General features: G+C 41.4%; 1 protein-coding gene across 1 annotated transcript in view; it reads right to left on the reverse strand.

Annotated features, from left to right (window-relative positions):
* Positions 1-2,221: 2,221 nt before the first annotated feature.
* Positions 2,222-26,645, reverse strand: part of MARCHF11 (membrane associated ring-CH-type finger 11) — a 102,458-nt gene continuing 78,034 nt past the window's right edge. Inside the window, exons 3-4 of the mRNA XM_047730526.1 lie at positions 24,473-24,665; positions 2,222-2,738 (exon numbers count right to left, since the gene is read on the reverse strand). Coding sequence (XP_047586482.1) covers positions 2,416-2,738; positions 24,473-24,665 — 516 coding nt within the window. The 3' untranslated portion in view covers positions 2,222-2,415. The remainder of the gene's footprint in view (positions 2,739-24,472; positions 24,666-26,645) is intronic.

Here is a 26,645-nt window from a genome sequence, read left to right on the forward strand (position 1 = left end):
GAGCGCTTCTTTTAAGTTTCTATGTAATAATTTCACTGATGGTACGTTTCATTGAGTGGTGGTTCTACCAGATCCCATTTGAACCTTGACTTGGTCACATGTGGGCACATGACTATGTGTGGGTGTGTTAGGAGGTGGGGTTTGTGAAGGTGAAGAGGGGAAATGGCAGGTGTAGACAAAATGTATATCCAAAGGGCAAGGTGCTGGAAAGCAGGAGAGCCTAGGGGCGCATACTCCTTCCAGGCTGACAAACCCACTCTGTACTCTCAAAGTGACCTCTCCACTTCCTGCACCCACCTAATGCTACAGCGAGGGGTTTCTCATCCATTACCCCTTTTTGTTTCTAGTGAGTTGATGTGAATACAAAAGTGTATGCTAATTAGGAGGGCAGACTTGCTAAATACAGAGCAGTGATCGTCTAGTCTGTGTCTAAGTCCCCTTGTCTAGTATTTTTAATGAGAGGCTCTGAACAGTGCCTACAATGATTCTCCATTAAACATGGTGTTGTCGAAGACTCCTCCTGGTGATTGAACAGTCCAGGACAAACATGAACACGTGTGGGGTCCAAATAATGGATTGCTTCTTTGAAAACAGATTAGCATTCCTGGTGTCTCTATTCCATGATCTGCTCTGATCGCAGGTGGCCACATTCTGAGAGACAGGGACCAAATTTATACCCAGTGCCTCACCCAGGATTGTGCTCATTAATATCGGTTAAAACAAATGACATAGAGGGGCGCCTGGGTGGCTCAGTAGGTTAAGCGTCTGGCTCTTGGTTTCCACTCAGGTCATGATCTCATGGGTCGTGGGATAGAGCCCCGTGTTGGGCTCTGTAGTGTTCCGCACAAGACCAGTGGGGAGTCTGCTTGAAGATCCTTTCCTTCTGCCCCTCCCCCACTCATGCATTCTGTCTCTCTCTAAAATAAATAAATCTTAAAAAGAAAACACACAAACAACATAAAGAATGAGCATGTGTAACACTCTTTCTTCCTACATCTGCCCCTGAACAGTAGTTGTTTTCTTTCTTCTGTGACTTCTGGATTCCTTCCCATTTCTGCAAAATGATCACATCCTTAACTCCTTTGTGACAGTTTAACTGGGAAAATATTATTTCAAGTACTGGTGGGATTTGTTATGTTGGAATCACAGTGTTACCTATTCACATTAACTGTTCTATCATTAATCGTTCAGAGGTCATTTTTAGAAAATAGAATGTAAAGCATTTTATTTCGTATGCTTTAAAATCTAATCATCAATTACTTCAAATGACTTACGTGTTCAACTACTGTTTCTAAGGAAAGCATGACTGCCTGCCTCTTCATTTATCCTGTCATTGCTCATTAAACTGTGCCATTTCCCTCCATTAGGAGGATTAAAAGGTGGAAAATCTCCAGGTGCCACTAGTTAGCAAACTGTTCCTGGGGAATCAATAGCCTCATTTTTCTTTTCCTCTTTTCATTTAAAAATACTTATCTAGCGAAAGAGAAACATTTCTCGCTGCTGGTGAATATATTTCCAGGGACTTCATTAAACCAAGTAATAGAATCAGTGTTTAAATGATTAAGTAGGTATATAAGCTTTTACAAAAAGAAAATCTAATTAAGATAGGGCTCACAGAAATCAAGACACCAATAATTAACCCAAGTGACTATGATCGGTCTGTAAGAGGTTATACAAATGTGAGGCAGTGTTATTATTATGCATGAGCAATGACACAATGTGTTGGTGGGTTTTAGGGCTAGGAGTATCCAGAGTGCCTGCCTCCTTGTATGTAACACAGTATGTCATACATACTGGAGTAAAACTTTTTTTTTTCCACTCATCTTTAACTTTTTATAAGCTCTCTGTGCTGTTTCAGAAGCTAGAAAACAGGCCAACATTCCTAGGATTTGCATTCCTGGTGACAGATTATTTCGACCCAGCAAAAAAGTCCCGCTCACATTTGCCAATAAGCACGAGGCACACAGAGGGCCAGTACACAGCGTCGCATCGCCAGTTGGCACTTTGGCACCTGCCCGCAGAGTTCCCAACTCTTTCCCGCTAGTAGCATGCCTGAAAAACTACACATGGAGCAAAAAGTTTGACAAAAATATATTTAAAACAAGCAAGAAAAAATAGTTTCAGCCTTAAGGATAACTTTCATCATTCTTTTAACCAAGTAGAGTTAAATTATACGTAAAATGATTTCAAGTACCAACTTATAAAAGATGTGACAAGTCAGAAAACAAAGAACCAGAGAACTCTTTTTTTTTTTTTTCAGAAAAATGTATTTGCAATTCAAATGTTCATATAAAAAGCATAAATTTTAAAAAGTTCATAGATGTGTGTTTTTAGAAGTGCTATGGTTTTGCCATTCATTGCAATTACATTCCAAAATGTGCAGGGTGGTCTGCGCCACACCTCCTTACACTTGTGTCACACAGAAGTCACTCTCATCACAACCTCCCCTGAGCTATTATCCTCTGACAAATCTTCATGGGGCCTCATCCGATTGAACAGATGCAGCAACACGTAGCCACACTGGAACCTCGGGGAGGTTAACTGCGTCGGGTGGACCAAGTTCCTGTTCCGCAGAGCCGTCAATGGCAGCCATAAAGTCCTGCTTGTGGAAGACTCTCCCCGGCTACTTTCTTCGATGTCTGTGGCTTTATCGTAATTTAATACATCCCAGTGTAAGTTAACAGCTCGCCAGCGCTTAAATACTCTGTAAACTGCAGCTCCTTCATGGACAATGAGACCTAAAATTCATGGAAAAATAAAAAAGGCCCATCATGATCAAAAAAGTTAAGAATCTTACTTTATATACAGGTAAGGGATTGAAAAAAAAATAGTCAATTCTCTGTTACTCATCATCATCAAAAAACATGGTATCCTGACTTCTCAAATATTATGGCTAATGGTAAGCTACTTTCCATATTACACAGGAATAATCAGTCTCCAAAGAATAAGGACACTAACAAGCACAGAGCAAAGGTCTCATGAATATAATTAACTTGCCCCCATTACAGCTGAGAACATACCTTGGGCACGCACATTGCCATAAGAGAATCATTAGGTTTACTGATTCATTCATCATCTCTGACTGCCCACTGTGGGCCAAGCAACATACTGGGGACTTTGGTCTCAACTGGTAATTTAGGAAAGAAATACATATTCAAGTCATTACCATCTTCCTAGTTCCTAAAACAATGTCTGACACACAGGAGGTATGATACACATTCTTCTTATTTTTACTTTCTTCAGTAATTCAACAAAAATGTATGTAGCACCTACTTGAGAGTTTCGAATATATTACACTTCATTGAGTTTTCACCATGAGCCCATCCCCCATTTTACAAACAAGGAAGGAGCTCCAGAGCAGACAACGAGTAGCTGTGGAGGGGGGTTTCAAACCCAGGCAGGCTCGTTCTAGAGTCCTTGCTCTTTGTTCGGGATGATTACAAATTTCTGAGACAGACTCTCAAGAAAATAAACAAGGTTAGGGATCGTAAACTGGCAGCCTGTAACTGGGACACCAGGCTCCATCTCTACCATCCTGCCTAGATGCCGCCACACCTTGCATTTTTCAGTTACATTCAGCCTGGTCCAAGAGCTTTTGAATTGGTGACCCCTCACAAAAAGAAATTCCTTGGGGAGGTCCCTTCATTTGAGAAGCGAGAAGGAACTCTACTTTATGAGGCTCAAACTCCACTGAAAGTCGGTAGAGAGATCAGTAAGCGTCTTTTCTTAGATGGAAGATGGCACATAAATATGGCATGACAGGAGCGCCTGAGTGGCTCAGTGGGTTAAGCCTCTGCGTTCGGCTTAGCTCATGATCTCAGGGTCATGATCTCAGGATCCTGGGATCGAGCCCCACGTCGGGCTCTCTGCTCAGCAGGGAGCCTGCTTCCCTCTCTCCCTCTGCCTGCCTCTCTGCCTGCTTGTGATCTCCGTCTATCAAATAAATAAACTCTTTAAAAAAAAAATACAGCACGTCAGGTGGCTACAGGCACTGTTTAATTGAAAGTGAGCAGATTTACCTCCCAGTATTTAGATCTTAGAGTACAGAACCCCAGAGAAACGCTCACAAATGAGAACAAGGAAGTGCACTAAAAATGTTTACTATGTAGGGGCGCCTGGGTGGCTCAGTCGGTAAAGTGTCTGACTCTTGGTTTCAGCTCAAGCCCTGATCTCAGGGTCGTGAGATTGAGCCCTGCATCAGGCTCTGTGCTTGGACCAGGACCAGGTGGTGGGTGGAGGGGGAGGGTGGGAGTGAATCCGCTTGAGATTCTCTCTTGCCCTCTCCATCTGCCCCTACCCACTTCTCTCTCTCTCTCAAATAAATAAATCTTTTAAAAAATGCTTATTTCATAATCGTTCACATTTGAGGGGGAAAATCCCAAACAATCTCAAAGTGCATTCTAAGAAGAATGGATCAACTGTATTATGTGGCTCATTGGATCACAGCCACACAAGTAAAGGGAACAAGGTCACATGCACGAAGATGGAGAAATCTTAAGATTTTGAGCAGAAATCTCAAAGTCACATTAAAAAAACCCCTGCAAGTTTCAGAAAGAAATGATGGGGTTAGTAAATCATTTTTAATTAAAAAGCCAATAGTGAATCTATGTAAAAAGTATAAAAACATGCATAAAAATAATAACCATGAAAGACATGGTGGGGAGCTAAGAAAAGTAACAAGGTCCAGGAGAGGCTTCAAATAGGCCTTCTCACTGTATCTCTAATGTCACTTTTTTTTTTTTTTAATTTTGGGGGTGGAGATGTGGTTGCTCAACATATTCTGTGTACTTTTTTCTGCCTGAATAATTCATATGTTAAAAAATTCAGAGAATTTATTAGGAAAATTTGCCTAAGATTTATTGAGGGATAGACAACTAAAGTAGTGGTGACAAATAGGGAGGTTTCCACATTGCATGTGGAGAGCAGAGTGGAAACAGTAAGGAAAATCTAGAGGGACAAAGTAATACTCTTGCCAGATTTAAAAAAATGATAGAAATAGTAATGTAAGAAGCAGGAAGAATCAGAGTCTCACATTTTTAAGGCTGCATAAATGGGTGATTGAAAGGATGATAGTTATCTTCCCATAGGTACAATAAGTAAGGGTTTTGAACATGGATTTTTTTGAGAGGATTACTTCATTTTTTGGTCAGCTAAAACAATGACAGGTAGGTGATGGAGATACCCAGTTTTTGTTTTTGTTTTTAAATCACAACTGTCTCATATCAGAATTTAAGTTTTATATTGCTCCCTTCCCAGGAGATAAACTTCTGATACATGTGGCTTTAAAGTATTCCAAGGATGTGAACATAGGCCACTAAAACATGCATGTGGTCCAATAAATAAAAATAGATAATTGCAGAATATCACCAAAATAATGAGAAGGAATGGAAACTTCTGTTAATCATACCAATTGCAAAAATTGTGTTTTGGTCAGCTTCGTTTCCTAAGGAATGACTGACACAACTGATCAGACGTTTTTTGGGAAACGGCCAGAGTTAAAAGACAGACTACCAGATATTAATTGATGATTCTATCATTAGCCTTCTGAAATCTCTGTGGGCCATGATTTAACGTTTCTGGTTCTATTTTTCCTCATTAAAATACAATCAGAGTACCTAATCTATACTTTCAGCAGGATAGTATGAATATAAATTGAAATTCATCAATTATAAAGCACTCAAATTTCCTCGAGATGGTGGCTCTATAAACACAAGACATTATTATTAACTAAAAAGTCAATAGTGAATCTATGTGGTGAGAAACATTCATTCACACTAATCACAAAACCATTACAGCTTGCAACAGGTTCATTCTGGCGGATGGCCTCACCCCAGGAAACCACTCATTTCACAGGACCCTATTCTTCTTTTATCGATTTCCTTTAAGAGGCCAGAAATCAGATCACTTACTAGAGCTTACAGTCACTTTCTGGGAATGCATTCCTGGTAGCCCTTTTCTAAATACATAAATGTACCCAATGTGCACAAATAAATGCCACAGGTCTTTATAGGACATTTTGAACGGAACTGAGAGAGTTACTTGAAGTTTTCATGAAGCCATAGTCCTCTTGAATTTCCAGCTCCACGTGCTGCTTCTTAATTGCATTTCAAGTTATGAATGATGCTTAGATTTTGTTTTATTCCTCCATGAGCGTTCGAAATTATTCCTTGCCCTTGAGGAGCTTAAAGTTTCCTGAAACAGGAGAATGCACTCCACCCCCAACGTTGTCCCCTGGAAGGTACATTTCCCCCTTTCTTCTCTGAACCCTCTAGAATCGCAGCAAATGCCTTTTGTACTTGAGGTAATGAGAACATATGGCTACTCCCATCACTGAAATTCAAGAGTAAGGATTCATTTGACTTTAGCTCACAGGCTGAAAATCCAACAATTAAAAATCATGCTGCCATACTTCCTTACTGGCGATCTTGTCTCCTCTTGTTTCACAACTGAGAAACTCACTTCCTCTAGTAGCTTCACTATCTGAGCAACACCTCAAATTAAGCTTTAAATGAACTTGTCACCTTGATATTTCAGGTCATATAAGAATAGGCTTAGATTTATTCTTAGATGTACATTTTTCATCTGAGCCACCAGACGTGAAAGGAAAAGCAATGATAATTTCTGCTAAAATGTAAATATTAAATATTTTAGGGTACTTGCTACATTATTAATAGCATGGATGTCAACAAGGTATGATTCATAGGAATTTGGGGTTTTGAGAGTTCAGTAATTATGTGTGTGTATGTGTGGTTATCATTTCCCTGCCAGTAACATTTAATTGGAGCACCATTTTATTGATGTGCAAAAGGAACACTTTTGTTAGGGAATAATCTTCTTTAAAAAGAGCAAGTTTAAATGTTTCTGGTTTCACTGAAATAAAAGCACAGTATTCGTGTATAGGTAAAATATCTCCCAAATTTGTAAGTGGTGTGTTGGTTGAAATTCTTATATGGTAGTAGAAAATGAATTACCCAAAGAAATGATGGGGGAGACTATCAAGGTACATGCTCATACAGACTATCAAGGTATATGCTCAGACATGTGTGCGCACATACACACCACTTGTTCGTGTCTATTTCAATACAAACAAATGATGTGTTATGATGAACAGAGACTTGCCAAATTTATAGTCAAAAACAAATTTTGATATTAACAACCAAACTACCGATCAAAAAATTTCATTTCTTGTGTTACCTGTTTCAGCTATTTCAAATAAGTTTGGTTGTTTTTCAAAACTTAAATTTTTATCAAGGATCTGTTTTGTGCCAAGCACTGTACTAAGTGCTTTATTTGCATGATTTTCACTTAATCTTGACATCGACTCTACAGATAGATACTGTAATTGAACAATTTCATGGTTGAGGAAATTGAGACATGGAGAGATTTAATAACTGTTGAAGCCCTAATCCTTCATGTGATGGTATTTCGAGGTGGGACCTTTGGGAGAGTTATTAGAGCTATTTTAAGTCATGGGGGGAGGCTTTCATGATAGGATTAATGCCTTTCTGTAAAGTGGAAGAGACACCAAGAAAAGGCCATGTGAGGCCACATGAGAATGACAACCATCCTCAAACCAAAATGAGAGACACGACTGAACACTGAACATGCTGACATCCTGACCATGGATTTCCCAGCCTTCAGAACTGTAAAAAATAAATGTCCTTTGTTTCAGCCATCCAGTCTGTGGTATTTTGTTATAAAGGCTTGAACAAAGACAGACCATGTAGGTCTACAACACCCTCATTTAAAATATGAGTAAATTAAGCCTTGGAGACTGTGATTTGGGCAAAGTTATATAGTTAGCTGCCATTTTTAATATCCTTGTGTGTCACCGACACTGTTATATCTCTAAGAGGCCCAATGAAATAGCCCCTTTCTCCTCTCCCTACCCACAAGAAGAAAGTTGTTGAGGGCAACATTACGTTGGTGAGAGCCTCATCTGGGAAGCTGCATCCACCCTGAGCTTTCCCAAGAAGTGCAAGGTCCACAAAGGGATAAAGGCTAAAGCCCTGTGTACTGTTCAATCAAAACGACCTTTGCAAGAGCTGAAGAATTTGCAACACACAGCAGATATTTTGCCAGAAAAGGCTCTTGACTGTGAAAATTCCAAGATTTCTAGATTAAATTTCACCACTGTCCATTGCCAAGATTTCTTTTGGTCTCTCTCCCTCTCTCCCCACCTCACACAGTGAAATTTACACATACTCTACAAAATACAACCGATGTCCTCCTGAGAAGTCAGTGTGCAGCAGAAGCAGAACGGGGACTTTGGGTCCCATTTAATCCCACTTAAGAACAGTTTAGAGTCAATCTCATAAAGTAGACCCATGTTTGACCCCTTAATTTCCATTACTCAAAGACCAGAGCATGGTTGTTCAAAGAGTATTAACTAAATAAGACTGTGGTCCAAGATACCCTTTGTTGCATGATCTTTGCTAGCATCTCATAAAATGCATTAATCTTCCTGGAGCATTTTCCCAACATACCCCAAATTTAAATGCTCAACAGTTATGGAGACTTAGATGTGACTATAGAGATAAACACTTTAAAAGTCACTCCCCCATGGGGCACCTGAGTGGCTCAGTTGGTCAAGTGTCTATCTTAGGCTCAGGTCATGATCTCAGGGTCCTGGGATCAAGCCTCAAGTTGGTGGGGAGGTGGGGGGGGGGTCCCTGCTCAGCAGGTAATCTGCTTATCCCTCTGTTCCTTTCCCACTTGTTCTCTCTTTCAAATAAATAAAATCTTTAAAAAAAAGTCACTCTGCCATTGTTGAATCTTGTTAATATGAACCTTGAAGAAATAATCATGAGTGATTCTTTCTTTATACACTGAATGCTTTTTGTGAACTGAACTATATGCACATCTTAAAGAAAAAAACAAAAGTGCAAAAATATAAAACTTACAGAGATGAAGACTGGAAGACGATATAATATATACCGTCACTGAAGTCCCTGGATTCACAAGACAAAGCCATCATAAACTGATATCTTAAAAGTCAAGTCTCTGGGACCTACAATGTCCTGATTATACATGGGGATTTTTGTGAAAATGTATTTCCGGTGTTGCCCATATCAGAACAAATAATGTTAAGAAATAGCACACATAACATGCACTTACAACTAAAAAAGATGAGTTGATTTTTCCATTGTTGAATATAAATTTTATATATATATGTCATTCTGAGAATATATTAATTCATAGATTTAAGTTGAGAATGTCAGGCTAATCATGAAAGCATAAAGCCCAGGGACTTAAACACTCAAACTATTGGTAAAATTTTCTGTGCAAGAAATGTAATAAGAATAAGAATTATTCACAAACTTCCCACAGCACAAAAACTCCTGCAACTAGAGGCTGGCTATTTCCGAATACTGATGATCTGACCCACCCAGCCCCAAAGTAGAGTACACAAGAGTACCCGTGGGGAAAAGATTATTACAACAGTGAAGACCCTGAGTGATTGCTCCTCTCGGAGTTCACAAAAGAAAACTGATGGTGTCTGTCCTATGACCCTGCCACTCTCCCTCTCCTCCTGTCTGCTCAGTGAAGCCCAGTCACCAGGCTGGATGCAAAGAGCACACAGGTGCTAGATCTTCTGTGTTGATGATGTCATTGCCTGGCAATTGAACAAGATGGCAAAGCCAAATTTTAATAAGGCGTATAATAGTTTACTAACTGGCAGGGAATGAAGCACACTCTTTTCCAAAAGGTCCTGACAAAGGTTGAATTTGTTTCTTTTTTGTTGTTGTTGTTTATTTATTTATTTATTGTTTCTTGACCTGCTATCCCTATTTCAGTTACTGACCATCCCCAAGTCAGTTAGGCTAAAACCTTGGAATCACTTAGGCTCTTCAATCCTCTTGCACTAAATTCTGCTAATTCTATCTTCTGAGCAAACCTGTGATAAAGCTGTAAGAAAGAGACTTCTCTGGAATGATCCACTCTCCTACATTTTCATGATGAACCATTATTAAACATCTTCAAGGTCCAAATTCTCTCATAATTTCTTCTCTGGCCCACTCAAAATTAATCCTTCTCTCCTACCTTCTACCTCACCACAAAGGAAATACCTGCACTATTTTCCTTATTACCTGTACTAGAATAATTTTTTTCTATGCCCATGACCTCAATCAGCCATGTGCTCCCTGAGGACAGGAGTCCAACTCCTACTTCAATGTTTGAAACACAGCAGAAACTCAAAAATCTTCACTGACTGAGAAGGAATGAGAAAGAGAAGAGTAGCCATCACTGGGATTTAAGGGATGACAAGGGTCAACTTAAATCTAGTCAAGACGGTGTCATGAACACAAAATTAAATTAAAGTATTATTCTTTAAAATGGTAAAGTACTACCTTAAGATATCAAACTAAGACACTGAGACATGCGACATGCACTCTAAGACTAGAGATAAAAAAGGCTTAGGAATCGAGGCCCATGTTTCATACATATATAAGCATATGTATGCATACACACACACACACACACACACACACACACACACACACACACAAACACATACACACACACACATGGCCTGGCAGGGGCTAGAAGAGCTCAATTCCTTTCAAAGACTTATTTTCAGTCCCAGTAAACTGTAGCTGATTCCTCCATGGTGTTGTTCCCTGGTCATCAAATGTCTCCCCGCATCCACAAACCCAGCTAGTCACAAAATGACTACACTCGGGCCTAAGGCCTAAGAGGTCGATATGGATTCTTCTCTGCTATTTCCATGCAAAACAGGGAGCATAAAAGAGATTGTCCATTCATCTGACTATCTGCTGTTCTAAGAAGCCAATCCGTCAATCAATCATTTTAATTATTTCTTTTCTTAGTAGATAGGAGATTCCTGATCTTTCAATGACTAGCCCTGCCTTTCAAATCTACCTCTGGCACAGTCACAGAACATTCCTCAAAAGCTGCAGATTTTGTTACATGTTACAAAACACATGATATGTTCATTTTTTAAAGGATTAAGAGAATTCACAGGAGAGAAGAATTGTTATATCATCTAAGTTTCTACCCAAAAGTGTCTGTGAAAAAAAGTCACCTATGGATATGACTGTTTCAATCAAAGAAAGGAAGGAATAAGCCCACTGCCCTTAGAGATGACAAAGATATCCTAGAGTCCTCCTATATCTGGGAGCATGGATTAGAACTAGTTTAATTTCTGCTGAATACAACTTCAAGTCTGTCCTTCAAGTCATGAGCAGATGAAACACCTTGCAGCAAAGGGGTGACGTCATCTATCACAGCAATCAGCAGTGGACGTAGTCACTGAATTTCAAAATTAGAAAATACTGGGTATGATTTCATCTAATCCCTTTGTTTTGGGTCATGAGGATTCTGAGGCCCAGAGAAGTGACATGGTTTGCCCAAGGGTCCACAGTTAGTGCTAGAGCCCAGGATCAGAGCCAGACCTTTGATGCCTAGTCCAGTGTGCTTTATACTCTGCAAGGTCTCAGACCTCAAGAGCCATCCTTGGCCAAAGTCAGTCCACACTAGTGTCCAGGAGATATTATACCATGAAGGAGATAGAATCACAATCTCTTCAGTAACACCCAAAGCCGGGATGAATTGTAAGTTCTCCTCTGGTCTTTATCTTAAAGAGTACACTGCAGCACTGGGAAGGATTACAGTGACCCTCACAATTTATAGAAGTAACTCTGCAAACCCCAGCATAGCAGTATGGGGTTAAAACCCTATCAATGTCCATTTTATGTATTAATTAAAGTTTTTAGAATTGGGGATCTACTTTGATAGATTTCCATTTCTTTCCCCCACATTCTAGTATATGGACTGAACACAGATCTTTTGTTTTTCTTAAGTAGGCTCCAAACTGAGATCAAGAGACAGATGCTGAAAGGACTGAGCCACACAGGTGCCCCCGAGCAAACATAATTCTTAGGAGACTGTTAGTGGGCTTTTCCTAGTGGCACGTAGAAGCCCAGCTAATTTAATCTGCCTTCTTCTCCAATGGACAAACCGTCTACTGCAAACTCACAGATGATTTTATTCATCTCTAGCGCAAAGCATATATGTATTAGCTGTTCTATTTTTCAGGACTAGAACAATACTTCAAAAGATCTAAACTAAAATATCCAGACCCTGTTTATCTTTAGGACTGCAATGGGTTACTTCATCTTTGTTGGCTTTGTTTTTCATTTCTTTTAAATTGTACAGGCAGTGGGTAAAAATTCCGAACAGAAGCAACCACCTAAACATAAATAAAATTTCTAACTCTTTGATTTCATTCACGCAACCTCAGTAAGGTTTTCTTTATTCCAAAGTATTAATGGATTTTTTACCCTGAATATTAAAATGCTCAGACCTCAGCTTTCCCTAATACTCTATTCTGTGACCTAGCAACAAAATTCAAGGTTTAGATGTGATTCTTTACATATGTAATTCTTATTTGGAAATTGTCTCACTCAGATCAGTGGAAAGCGATTGCTCTTGGAATGCTGTATTAAGTCTTTCCCATTCTCTACTAGTATTTCTGTATGTTCTGTATGGCTCTATTAATTTCGAATACATGAGTAAAGGTTTCGCAAAATGGCTACATCACTTTGGGTTTGGGAGGAAATTTTTTTCCCCATTCCTGATCTAAATTCAGCTCCCCCCTCCCTCAAAAAGGTATTTGTTCCCATTGTTAGCCTCAGGTGTTTGAGACACCAACTGATGGTGGTTTCACTTCCTGAATAAACAACATCATCTTGCAAATGAACCATTCAAGCTCAGCATACATGAAGGGGTATTTACTAAGTAATAAATTGAATTAACTGAATCACATAAATATTCTGACACAGGCTCTGGAGGACAAGGTCTGGATTCCAGTCTCAAGTCCCTCTTCCACTCTGTGTGACCTTGGGTGGGAGTGGGGGGGGGTCCTCCTTAATGGTGCCTGGAGTGCTTTCATCTCTGAGACAGGAACAGCAACAGCACTTACACCTGGCAGGAGAGTGTTGTGAAGATGAAATGGGAAATCTGAGGAAAATCCTTTTGTATAGTACTCGGATTAGAAAACAAAATCTGAGCCATTATCACAGTGTGGTCTTTAAAACCTTGTTCCTGCATATCTGGCCCCAGGCCCCCAGCCTCTGCACTGCCCACGGACGCATCATCAGAGGAGGGATCATATTCACATTCTCTTTGGTGAACAAAGTTCTTGGCTGCAGAATAGCCTGGAGCCAGGAGATCCAGAGAGAGGCAGGTTCGGAAGAACCATCTCCAGGATTTTAGGCTCGGGAGCTGCCTTTTCATATCATGATTCCCTCTGCCACACAATCGACTCTGATCTTCTCCCAGGAGAACTTCTGGTTCTGAGCCAGTGGCCTCAATACCAACCGGGTCTCCCACAGGCCTAGGGACACACTTGGATCCTTCAAAGGCTGCTTGGTTGTGCAGGAGCCTCACGCATTTAAATTCCCACAGCTCTTCTTCCAGAAAACAGTAAAGCCATGCAAAAGAAGTTGCACAAAACACGTGTGATCACGTGAGCACCCAGGGTAGCCACGAAGGCAGCCCCTCTTGGCCCCTTGGCCGCTCTCAACCATCCTCGGTGCTCTGTCCCCTGGTTCCCGGCCTCCCTCGGCCCTCTTGACACACACGACTTCGTGTTTCAGGCTGCTGTGGATGATCCGACCATGACCTGAGGTATAGGACCCTCGCCCTCTGCTGCGCCCCCCTTCACTCCCGCCTGGGCCCTTCCCTTCCAGAAACCGCTCCAGCCGCAAGACTCTCCCACCGGGTGCCAACAGCCAATGCCTCCCGGGCTTCTTACCCACTTTCTTAATCTCTGCGCGCCCTCCTCCACCTCCTGAAGGCCGAGCCCCTGGACAGCACATTCCTTCCCCATCGGCCACTTCTTTCTGGCTTTGGTTCCTTCCCCAGCGTCAAGAAAACACCCCCCCACCACCACCCCGGAATCACTCTCCCAGCCCTGGAGATGAAAGTCAAGACCGCCAGCGCTGCTCGGCTCTCTGCAACTCTGCACAAACCCGATCTCAGTCCAGCCTCGAAGTTCGCCTCTCTCCACTTGCTCCTTGTCCCCAGTGAGTGAAAAATAGAGCCACGGGGCCTTGCAGACTGGGGCCACCCTCATTCCAGGCTCCAGGGGGCGCTCTATCTTGCCCAGGGCAGGGACCAAAGCCCCCCGCATTGATTTTCATTTTGAATGTTCCCCTCAGACCCTACTACCAACTTGACTGAGAACGGGAGGTCTTCTGCCAGGAAGCCCTTCAACTTGTTCTCCAGGAGCAGCACAGTCAGCCACGCCCCGCTGTGCCCACTCTTCGCCTTCTAGCCCTTCTCAGGGGCACCACGCCCCTCCTGAGCAAGGTCGACCCCTCCCCTGAGTGCTGGGTGCCAGTTCCAAGTTCACATAGGCAACAAGCTGTTCATTCTTCAATCTTACTCTGGTTTCTTCTGGATCTTTCTTCTCAGCATTTGTCCCTGGCTGGCTCTACCATTAAAACAAATAAAACAGGAACTTTTCTCAATTCCACACCCAACTCCAGGTTCTGCCCTTATTTGACTATGTCTTTGTTCAGCCAAGATTTGTGAACCTACATTCCAAGCCCCCTTCTGCCTGTCCCAGCCACTCTCGGCCACCATAACCTTGTGTCTAGTCATCCAACACCCATACTGCCAAATACAGTGAGTACATTTTGGCTTCATTCACCGACTCTCCTGGCACCTGGCACTACTGGCATGTGTGCTCCCCTTCCCCAAAGTTCCTTCCTTCCTCTTCACCTTGTCTGACCCACTTTTTTCTCCCCTAGTCATGCCCACTGCCTGTTCTTTGACTCTCTGTGTTCCTCAAACTGCTGTTCATCTTGCCGAGACCACTTTTCCCTGCAGACTGAGGCTTCGACTACCACATGTCCATCTCCAGCTCAAATTTCTACCCTGTGCTCCAGACTCCTATATCCAGCCACTTCCTGGCCATTTCCACTTGATTCTTCAGAACTTCTGCAAAAAGAAAATGTTCAAACAGAACTTATCATCTTTTCCTCCCATCTGCCAATCAGACTCTTTGAATTACACCTGATGGCCCCTCTCCTTTACCTCCCCATTTCCGCCCAGCCTCCACTGATTTCATCACTGTTATCTTGTGATCAACCTCTTTTAATTCCAGCAGCTGTCCATCTACATTAATGATGGGCCTAAACCTTGCCTGGCTTATTATCTTCTTGCCTTCCTAGCATGTCCTCTGAGCCCGCCACCCCCTTCGACCCCGCCCCCACCCCCACCCCCAGAGCTCTTTCTTTAACATCACGCTGCCCAGTCATGTGCAGCAGACCACCCTCCAGGGGTTCTCTGAGCTTTCTGGGTTGGGTCCCACACCCACGTCCCATCCACAGGATCCCTCTAGACAATCAGACCTCATTTCCTCTGCTACTCCCCCAGCAAGCATCTTTTGCTCTTGTCACACCCAATTCCCTAGGAGTCCTCCAAAATACACTTTTTCAGGTGTCGACAGGCTCAGGCAGCTGCCTCTCTCTGGCCCCTTTCATGCTCTTCTTTAAAGCGTAGCTCAAATAAACTAAAGTGTAGCTCAAGATTGCTTCCTCCCCATAGATTCTGCTGCCCCGTGAGGATGTCTAACCAAACTCCTCACACCTGCCTCACATGTATTTGTCTCCCAGCACCTTCCATTTCCCATTTCAATTGCTTATTTCCCTGTCTCTCGCCAGCAGCTGGAGAGGAGAGAATATGTTACATTCCAGGCTCCACAAACCCTTTCTGGAAAGGGCCAGACAGTAAATACTTAAGGCTATGTGAACATTATGGTCTCTCACTGACGAGATTGTAACTACTCATTGACAGCACATAAATGAAAGGGTAGGTCTGCGTTCCAATAAAACGTTATTTATGGGCACTGAAATTTATATTTGATGTAATTTTCATATGTCACGAAATAATATTCTTCTCTCAATATTTTTTAAACCATTTCAAAATGTAACAACCATGCTTAGATCATGGGCTGTTCAAAAACGGGCAGTGGACCCTGTTCTATTAATACCTCTACCCTGAAGTCCAGGCAATAAACACAGTCAACACCCAGGAAATGTTGGCTTCGTACATGACTGGCGCCCCTTCGGCTCCGCTGCCCCCAGTCGAGAGAGACAGCCGAAAGGGTCACCTTTTCTCGGGAGGAAATAGAAGTCAACAATATGAGCATGTTTGGTCGGTTGCTCTGCTAACTATTCAACATTTCTCCAAAAGAGCTTGAACTTTACAAGGTCAAAGGAGAGGAAGGCAATGGCTTGTGTTTTCTCCCCCATGAGGAGGCCTAAAGAGTTAATTTGCTTTGAGAGTCCGTTTCAGGTGCTGCACTGAAGGACAAGTAGCAAAAACAAGTCCTTCTATTCTATTTCCTGGGGTTTAAAGGCAGCAACGTCTCTAATAATCAGCCATGATCATAACCTTTAGAGAAATTCGTAAACTTCAGTATCATTAAGGCATAGAAAAGCCTTTAATTTGTACCTCCAGAGTGAAGTGATAATAATGGACTACTTCTCAAAACATAGAAAAGGTGAAGGTTTGTTTTTCCTCCGACAGTTGTGAGTTACAAAGCTCCACTCTGCTCCTCCCCTGATGGGCCTGACCTCGATGTGCTCAGAAGCGAGAAATGTAGGGACCAGAGGACCGACTCCTGCTTCGGACTCTGTCTAAAGGAAGCCGTGGCATTTCCTGGGGCATGGTGCCTGCTCAGACACACTGAAGTCAGGAAGGAATGATCGATGCTTGCCAAGGAGTTCTACTCTTTTTAAGAAATGATTCCAAATGAGCTAGCAGAGCACGCAAGTCTGGTAGCGGTCATGGCCATGGTGGTACTAGACCCAGCAGAGCGGCCGCCCTCCCAGACAGACCAGCCTCGGCCTGGGACCATGTTTGAAGGGGATCCCAGAAAGGCTCTGGGCAAGTGTAGAAGGAGGCTTTTGTCCTCCCTGCATTAGCGGCTGGACCACATTCTCCTCAGTAGCCAAACTGTGTCACTGGAGGGATACAGATGCCTCGTCGAGCCACCGCTCAGGAAATGGAAGCGTTTCTTGGAGCAGAAGGGGCTGATCGTCTTTTACATCAGGAGGGAAAACTGTGATATGAAGACTCAAAAAGGAAGTACGAGACTAGTCAAGTTCCCTAGCTATTCTGCCAACCGCTGTTTAAGCGGAGCCGCCTTTTCCACATGCCTTAGGAGTCAGGCAGATGCTTCCACATCAGCCTTTCCTAGGACACTGGACAGCCCCAGCAATGCCATCTCCTACGATTGTAGGGGGGCTTTCCTTCCGGGGCAGCCTGAAGTGCCGCCCACAGAAGGCTTTCCGCAGCTCAGATCCCAGACTTGGGGGTGCTGGTGCTGGTGTGACTGGGGTGGGAGAGTGTACAAGGCCCATGAAAGACTGGATCTGGGCTCCCAGTGTTCTGTGATTTCAAAAAAAAAAAAAAGGAAGCTACATCTATTTGGAGTCTTGCCATCAAACTTGCTGACAGTTTTGAACGGGGTGGGGCTCTGAGAAGACGTTGTGGGGGTGTCGGTGGCAGACATCTGTCCTCCCCACTTCCCATAGAGGAAGCCCACCCAGTCACTCTGGATTCTAGGGTCGTGGCTCTCCTGTTCCACCAGGCATCCTCAAGCCCTCTGTGCAGGACAGCGTCTACACGGGCCCCGAAGAACGTGAGGAAGGGGACTGTTCCCGTGGTAACTACGTTTTTCACTCGGAAATTTTTGCTAGACTTTATATCTATCCATAGATAGTTTGTCTCTCTGCAATAACCCAAGGGTTATTTTTTATGAACGTTTCATGAACTTTGCCTAAATTTCTCCTTAAACACACTCATCCATATGGTTGATGATCCTGCCTGACAACGCGAGAACCAAAGGCTCTACTGGGGTCTCCGGCAAACCCATTTTCTTTCTGCCCTAAATTATGGCACTTTCCAATTTCCAATGTTAATTTCTTTCAAACTCCTTAAGTAAATATGTTGTTTTTCAATGAAACTCCTTCAGGAAATATTGTCAACTTCTGAATCATGCTGAGAAGTGCCAGAGAGCATGGAAAATTTTAAACAAGAGAGATTCCAAAAGTCATTTATATTTTGCTTGGAATGCATTAGAATTCTTTTTCCCGAGTTGATTTACTTTCTTAATCATGCTTTGCTTATGCTAATTGGTTTATATTTGTGGAAAGCAAGCCACAGGAAGGAAGACAATCTAAAAGCATCATTTTAGGAACAAAACAACCCGGGCATGACCACTGGCCCTCTGCAGTGAGAAGAACTCATCTGTGGTCACCAAGAATTGAATTATCCTTAAATTCTTGGACAAATTCTTCACTTTTCCTCATATAATATCACAGAATCAGAAAAGCTGCATTTTGAGCTCCGTGTCAGTAAAAGGTTTGATCACGTGTAACTTTAATCTGCTTTGCCTGGTGGGAAGAAAATAGCAGAGTGAAGCAATATTGAAAGCAAGAGAAAAATATTACCTTGGTTTTCAACATGTAAACATACGTCTCATATAATCAAAGACTGCAGGAATATGCAGTATTTATTTATCTGAAGTTCTATAATGAAATGTGAATATATTACCAACGGGTAACTCTACCTGGTTTATTTGAGTGTGCCCAAGAACCTTGAGCTAGACAGATCATCAAGTATGAAAAACAGATTTTTCAAAATTAAGAGCTATAAGAATTCACATGAATTTTTTAAATTAATTAGATTGAGACTAGAGGAAAATAAAACCTGACATTGGAGGTATAAAATTTCTGCAGAAGGAGAGTTGTTTTTTTCCCCCACTACTGACTATAATTGGCACATGAAGGAAAAGTTATTTTGATCTGATCTTCATTCAAGTGTATATATCAGGTTATTTTTTAAAATTCCCTAATCTCTGCAGTTTTCAAAGGCAGGATGACATAAGCAATCTTAGTATGTTTATTGCATTATTTGAATGGAGCCCCAAGAGGGACTTCTGGTTCCCAGTGGGTCCGTGTGTGTGTCTCCTCCATCCGGTGCGCCTGTGTTTAAATCTGAGAAATAGAATAAGAGGGAGAACAGGCAATAATAGCCTCAGTGCTTTAGCCACAGACCCAAGTGACAGAGGGAGGCAATTTTCCTAAAAGCAATTTCTGGGAGCCCTTTCTACATGAAAAAAGAGACAGAGAAGTGAACTCCTGGAGTGTTTCATGGTATCAGAGCTAGGAGAAACTGGTCCTGAGCTCCTTGCACGTGTCGGGGAACGCGGGGTATCTGAGAGGCAGTCATCTCTGACCTTGATCCTGTCTTCTGACTTCATGTTCAGGAAGAAGAAGTGGAGTACTTACAGGACAGAGCTAGTCTGGGCCCCTGCCCACCACACCCCAAGAGACGCCAGGCAGGACGAGCTGCCCTAAGAGCAGGGGCCCTGGCGTGGATGTTCTTATTTTCTTAAGGCAAAATTGCCCCGGAAACCTAAATAGTTCTAAGACAGACTTTAAGGAAAGCACTTAAATAAAGCTCAAACTACCAATGAAAATGTCAAAAAACGGATATCCATTTTGGTCAAGGTGTGGGGTAACGGGAATTGTCATACAATGGGGGTAGGGCAAACTGGTAAAGCCTTTTTTAGAGAGCAAAAAATGGGGCAGGTACTTATTCTTCAGCCCAGACTTTGTACTTCTTGGAACCTTGCCTACGGAAACACTCACTGGCAGCATTGTTTCTAATGGCGAAGACTGATAACAACCAGGATATCCGTCGGTAGAAGAAAAGTAAACGGTTGTACAGAACACAGGGAAAAATCTCTAGATCATGTCGTTGAATGAAAATGTTGATTTTTTTAACAATGAATAATATGATCCCGCTTATATTAAATTACCTATGTGTCTGTATCCCCACATGGATGTAAACCCAATAAAAAAGATCTGGCAGATACCAAAACACTGGGGTGTGAGAACCTTTCCGTAAAGGGGAGGACATAACAGAAAGAGCAGTATGAGTGAAGCGGTCTTCTTTTAAACTTTATATATTCATAAAATGGACTTATTTCAATACATATATGTTTATACTATGTGGACAATTAAGAATTTTTTTAAAAGAACAAAAGTGATCCAAGTTTCTAAATTTTATAAGCATATCTGGTCCCTTTCCTTGGTATATCAGGGAGGATCCAAACATTTTCCAGATATGGAGTTGGCACGAATTTATAGTGTCAGTGAGATTAGACATAAGTACCGCTATCCCTATTTCAGGAATCCCACTAACCTAATGGGGTTTCAGTCTTATTTTGTGGCTTCAACAAGAAAAAAGGACTCACCTCATCAAGTTCTACCAGACACTGAAATGACTTGGTAACCTTTTAGAAGCAAGTTAATCACATGAATCCCTGTCCTCATGGCTGACTCCAGTCATTTTAGTCATTACTAAATACTGTCTTCTTTGGAACAAGCTTCCTCTGAATCTCACAACCAGTGAAAGTGACAGCCTTCTATTTTCTCAGTGTGTGGAGTATGGAGGTAAGAACCAAATCCCGAGCCCACAGCCTCCTGCCGCGCATTTGCTCTTCATTTCCAGGTTTGCTAATCTTCCTTTGTCCACTGTGCAAATCTCAGGAGGGAGCCAACATTCGGTGATTCACCCCAAATTACTGCCCCGGGCTAACACAACTCAGTGATTTAAATCCTTTATATTAGTTCCCCTGGTATACAATCATAGTTGGAATGCCAATTGTTTAAATATTTAAAAGAGCCTCCCAAGTGTAATATAAAGTTATCTCTTTGCACTTCGAGTTCCTTAAGACCCGTCCCCCTTTCACGGCTCTGTCTACCTCTTGGCCTCCTCCCACACCTTTAACACCTTTCTCTTAATCCTCTTCAATTCATTCTTACTTTCTTCATCTGTCTTGGTACAAAGCTTGTTATTTAGGAAATACAACCTATTTATACAGGTGAGGGGAACTGTGCTAATCAAACCCTTACACATTTAATTTGAATCATCATCTAGGATCTGTGCTGTCCAATACGATAGCCACTAGCCACGGGTGGCTATTTATTTAAATTTAAGTTAATTTAAAGAAATTTGACTTTAAAACGCAGTTTCTCTTTCTCACAAACCACGTTCAAGTTCTCAGTAGCCAAATGGGGCCCATGGCTAGTGTCTGTGGTACTGGACACCAGACAGACATCTTTATGACTGTAGTAAGTTCTACTAGACAGCCAAAGTCCAGGCATCTCAACCCTAAGAGTACCTCGACCCCTGGGAGAATTCAAAACTTGAATGCAAGAAAAAACTGAATCTTGGAAAAGCAGAAAGGGTATTAACTAATAATAATGAATCAAAGCAGAAGACAAATTCACTATGTGTACAAAGGAGTAAACAGATTTCCCCAGGTAAATACATTTTCTACAAATCTTTACATTTTGTATTTAACAATCCACAAATAATCTCTTCCTCAGCAGTACAACCCCTGGCTGGATTATAACATTTTTTTCATTCAGGTATAAGCTTCTGTGGATTTTCAGAATTATTTTTTAAATAATAATTTAGGAATAAACCAGTTTGAAAAGTTTACCTTAAGGCCCTCTGAATGGGGAGCCAACTTGACATTGTCCAATGGTGACAAGGGGGCCACCTCCCCATTTGCTAAGCTGACTCATCTGTCAGCCTGCTTGGCTATCACTCCCCCTTGAAATCTACCTGGAACCACCCCCACCTCGCATACAACACCCCAGCACTCATGTCTCACCGCTTTGTCCAACTACCACTCCTGTTCCTCCTTCCAGAACCAAGTACATCCCACCATCTTCTCATTACCTAGCCACCCGCCTGTCTTCCTCTGCAGCTGGGAGCTCTCCGGGGCAGGAAAGTGACTGACCCTGATTTGTATACCCAGCACCTAGCCCTAAGTCTGACACAAAGAAAGTTCTCAATAAATATTTATTGATCTGAGCTCAGCAAACTGGACATGCTTTCCACCCTAACTCAGACTCTTAAATCCTGGGGTGAGGGATAATCTGAGGTATAATCAGTGTAATCTATCTTATTACTGTCTACATTTAATTCAACAGACATTTGAATTAATTTGAAACATCAGCAGGAGCTATTACTGGCCACGATCCAACTGGTTACTGATAGCCTATGTGTATTTGCTAACTTGGCTGTAGCAGTTTCCCAACTTCTCGAAAAAAAAAAAAAAAAATGTGATTTTTCTCTGGGCCCAAACAGACCAATTAATGTGATTATGAAGTGACAGGAACAATGCCATTCCATCTGAATTCTTTAACATTTTTCAAAATACAAATAAATGCTTACATGATGAGATTTGGATTTAATGAGTCAACATGTAATGAAAGGTACTGTCAGTATTTAAAACTTCAGTAAAAACTCATGGTCCAAAGTGTAAGCCAGGAAAATATCAACTGGCTTTCGTTCCTAAGAAACATATCTTTATAAAATGGGCAAATACCCAAATTTCAAAAGGAAGCCTGAATATGTCATATTCTGCCAAAAAATCATTAGCTCATATGTATGTGCTTTTAAAACCAAAAAAGACTGGCATTAGCAATCAAAATTTAAGACCTAGTAACTCAGCACTAAATGTAACCTGTAAAAACCAGGAAAGTGAGTTCCTAACCAGAATGTGTGTGTGTGTGTGTGTGTGTGTGTGTGTGTGTGTATTCCTCATTAGTACCGTTATGATATCAAAGTTCAAAGTCAACTGAACTCTCCCTCCAGGTTGGACTGGAAGCCTAATGGTTCCTTTGTTTTTCATCTCTCCTTTTCATATCAATGAAATACCACATTTCATAACATTGATGCTAGAGGACCAAATAAACACGATCTATCTCTGAACTTACTGAGGAGTCTGTAGAACAATTCTGTGACTCTCCTTTATTTAGAGCAGTATCCTGGAGACTATATTTGTATAGAGATGTGGCATTTCCAAATGCTTACAAGTGCATTATCATATTTAATGCAAATTGTTTGTATACATGATTAGCTCAATCATTCAGGCAACATCTGCTCAGTTTACATATTATTCATGACATTTCCCCCTCCTCCCATTCTTTTTCCTTCCTGGCCTGAAATGTGATTGTTTTCTTTCCTATTAGTCTTGTACTAGTGGCAAGGGAGGAAAGAAAGGAGAGGAAATTCAGGCTAATCCTATTTTAAAATTTATAGAGTTCTTTTAGAAAAAAAGTCACTGAGAATATTAAAACTTCCAGTTAAATTAAGGCTCTGGTTAGTAGAGGCATGTATTTAAGTGATTTGAACTATTTTAGTATTTGTGACTTATTCAAATGCCTTTCATTTATAATTTCCAATTAATAACATCATTGTTTAGAATCATTATTTCTTTTATTTAGGCCTGTCTGCTAGGGAGTATTATTTCCGTCTTCATGGGCGAGGAAAGAGGACACGGAGAAACAGAGTTGACCTGTCCCAGCGGAGGCCCAGATTGGAGACCAAGTCACTGGATCCTAAATCACACCCTTCCCTGAAACCAGTGGTTCCCAAGCTTGAGCGTTTGTGAGAATCTCAGAGGGCTTGTGATGCGCAGATGGCTGGGGCGGGGTGGGGGGGGCTATATTTGTCCTAACCCTGAAATTTCTGATTTGGCAGATGGGGTAGGCCTGAGAACGTGCATTTCCCAGCGGGACTACACTTTGAGAACCACTGCTGTCAACCATGGCTGCCTCTTTCAGCTTTCTTATACAGCCTACTAAGCTGCATCAGAGCAGAGAAAGCCTCTTTGAGACCCTGTGGCCCTCTACGTCCCCACCCCCCACAGCCGACCAGACACCATTCACAGTGCCAGAGCCATGCACCTCACACACTTGAACCGGCTTCCATTTTCTCATGGTACTAGGGAAATAGCAGATCAGCCAAGAGAAACGTGTAAGTCACCTTTTCTGGTAGGATCTGTTTAAGCTGAAATGTTTGATCCTTTTTCTTTTCTAAGCCACTGAATTGATTAAGCAAAACAAAGAAGCCCAAGACAGAAAGAAAAACTGACCCCTGGTCCCCAACCCTTCAAGGAGCACTTATGTTCTTGAGGAATCTGAGTCACAAGGTAAGCCCTCCCAGGGACCGTCGGTCCTCTCCCTAAACACACAGACCACCACCGGCATCTGTCAATGCTTCCCCCGTTTGCTGAAGAGGGGGCTAAGGTGCTCTCATTCCCTGGAAATGAAAGACAGTCCTCCTCTTGCCCACCCCAATCATTTCCTCCACTCGTCCTTCCTTTCCATTGCAAAATAAGTCCCTTTAAATGGACATTTTCCTGTTCATTTTTTAGACAGCATGGGAAGATAGATACTATGCTTTTTGAAGGAAGTGGCCAGATTGTGACACCCCCGACAGTTAAGTAGCTGGAAAACTGAGATCACGTGAACCACAATAGTCTATATGAGATCCCACTGGTGAAAACGTAGTAGCTGCAAGAAATGGATTACCAACAAGTTAATGTTCAACGTCATGGTCTTACCTATGCACACTAGATCCATAAAACCATACATTCCATAGCAGATTTGAAAAAGGATGTCCTTCCTCTGCCACACTGCATAGGGGCTGAAGGCTGACCAGAGGAGCCAGGTCACACTCGCTATTAAGAACAGGGATCCTAGGATTACAGCAATCATCTGAACTTTCTCAACCAGTGTTATAGAAATGCTTTGCCACTAAAAGAAAAACAGAGGCATGTGAGAAAAAGGTGCTGCATTTAATTTAAAAAGAAAAAAAAAAGAACACATTTTCAGCCCCATGTTTCTCTCCATCATGTTAGACCCTTTTCAATCTGATCAGCCCCCAAATGAATTTTTCCATTTCATCAGGCTATAAAAAATAGACAAGCAGATAAAGATTAATGAATTGCCTTAGCGTCATTATTTTCCGTAATTCACCATTCTGCAAATTTAATCTAGTTTTATTCCAGATAACAGTTCTGAGAGTGAATGGCTGAAGAATATTTAGTACCTGCGATCACATTATTATCTTTCACGCATGCACAAAATTAAATAGACTTTGAAGATATGTGTTGAAGACTCCTCTATTTGGAAACTTATTTTGCTCTTTAACACATTTGGCTACTGCAAAAAGGGTCTCTTGTTTGTACACAAAAAAAATGCATAAGAAACAAGTTACGTAAGAACATCAGTGAAAAGTCATTAAAGTAACACACTAGAATTATAAGGGAACTATACGATTGTACATTATCTGTTATTGGTATATTTCATGTACTCAGATATTACTGAACTTTAATTATCTAAGGGGTGATCTGTGAAGCCATTTTTGTCAAGATTTAGAATTTGTAAACGAATGGAGTATTTTTGAAATTCACAAACTGCGTAAGTACCGCACTAGTCAATGGGGAGAATAATTTGGTATCCTAAGTATCAGTATTTGGGAGGATTTTACAGTACAAATGATCAAAAGTCTTTCAAGGGTGTTATCAACTTGAAAAAATTAATTAGTCATGTTCTCCCTTTTGCATAATTGAGAAGAAACAAAACTAGAATTGCTATTATGGTTTGTCAGTAAACAATGAAACTCAAAACAACCTGCGCAATTTCATTCTGTGTGAAAGAGCTCTGGCTGTTGCAACATATGGCTTGTCAAAAGAATTCCAAGGCAGTTTAAATAAGCTTTAAAAGCAAATAAGCTTGAACAGTCAGTATCCATTGGGTGAATGTGATATTTCCTTAAACTCTTTACTTACCTTTGAGTCTGAACACGTGCACCCCAAACGGCAAGTCTATCACGACCCTTCTCTCTCTCCCTCACTGCTGTTGTCTCTCTTCATAAATACTTTACGAATCGTATTTAAATGTGCCCTTTACCTTGCATATTCATGGATATTGTTAAATTCTACATTTGTTAAAAATTAAGTATCAAAATGCATTTGAAATATTGAATTCTCTAAAGTCATTTATTTTTCCTTTAAAAACTTCAGAACCAAATGACATTTCAGTGGAAATCTACAAGAAGGGTATTTCTAACGATTTTAATGTGCAGATTCATTTACTGAAAAATGACTTTTGCTTTTACAATTTTAGATAAGTAATAATTAAATTTGTCAATATTATTATACAACTGAATCAATTTATTTCAAGCATGTATATGAAGTTGATGTCTTTTTTTTTTTTTTACTAGTTTCCTGACATAATTTTAAATACATTCATTTCGAACAGTCAGGCATTGGAATTTAAAGCCATTTTAAATCTGGTGTCACCAAACAGGTGTGAAGTGTCACTATTTGTTGGTTTTGTTTTGTCTCGGTGCTCACTGAAATCTGCATTAAACACAATAACATGATAAACAGCACAGGAAACCACTTCCAGCTAACGTCCACCCCAGATGGGTGCTATCATGTCTATATGCATTATGTTACTCTTTATCAATTTATTAACCACATCAGATAGATGAAACAAAGCATACTTTTAAATTTATGGGGCAGGGGCGCCTGGGTGGCTCAGTGGGTTAAAGCCTCTGCCTTCAGTTTAGGTCATGATCCCAGGGTCTTGGGATTGAGCCCTACATCAGGCTTTCTGCTCAGCGGGGAGCCTGCTTCCTACTCTCTTTCTGCCTCCCTCTCTGCCTACTTGTGATCTGTCTGTCAAATAAATAAATAAAATCTTAAAAAAAAATTTATGGGGCAAAGG

The sequence above is a fragment of the Lutra lutra genome, chromosome 5 (assembly GCF_902655055.1).
Source record: "Lutra lutra chromosome 5, mLutLut1.2, whole genome shotgun sequence".
Taxonomy (NCBI): Eukaryota; Metazoa; Chordata; class Mammalia; order Carnivora; family Mustelidae; genus Lutra; species Lutra lutra.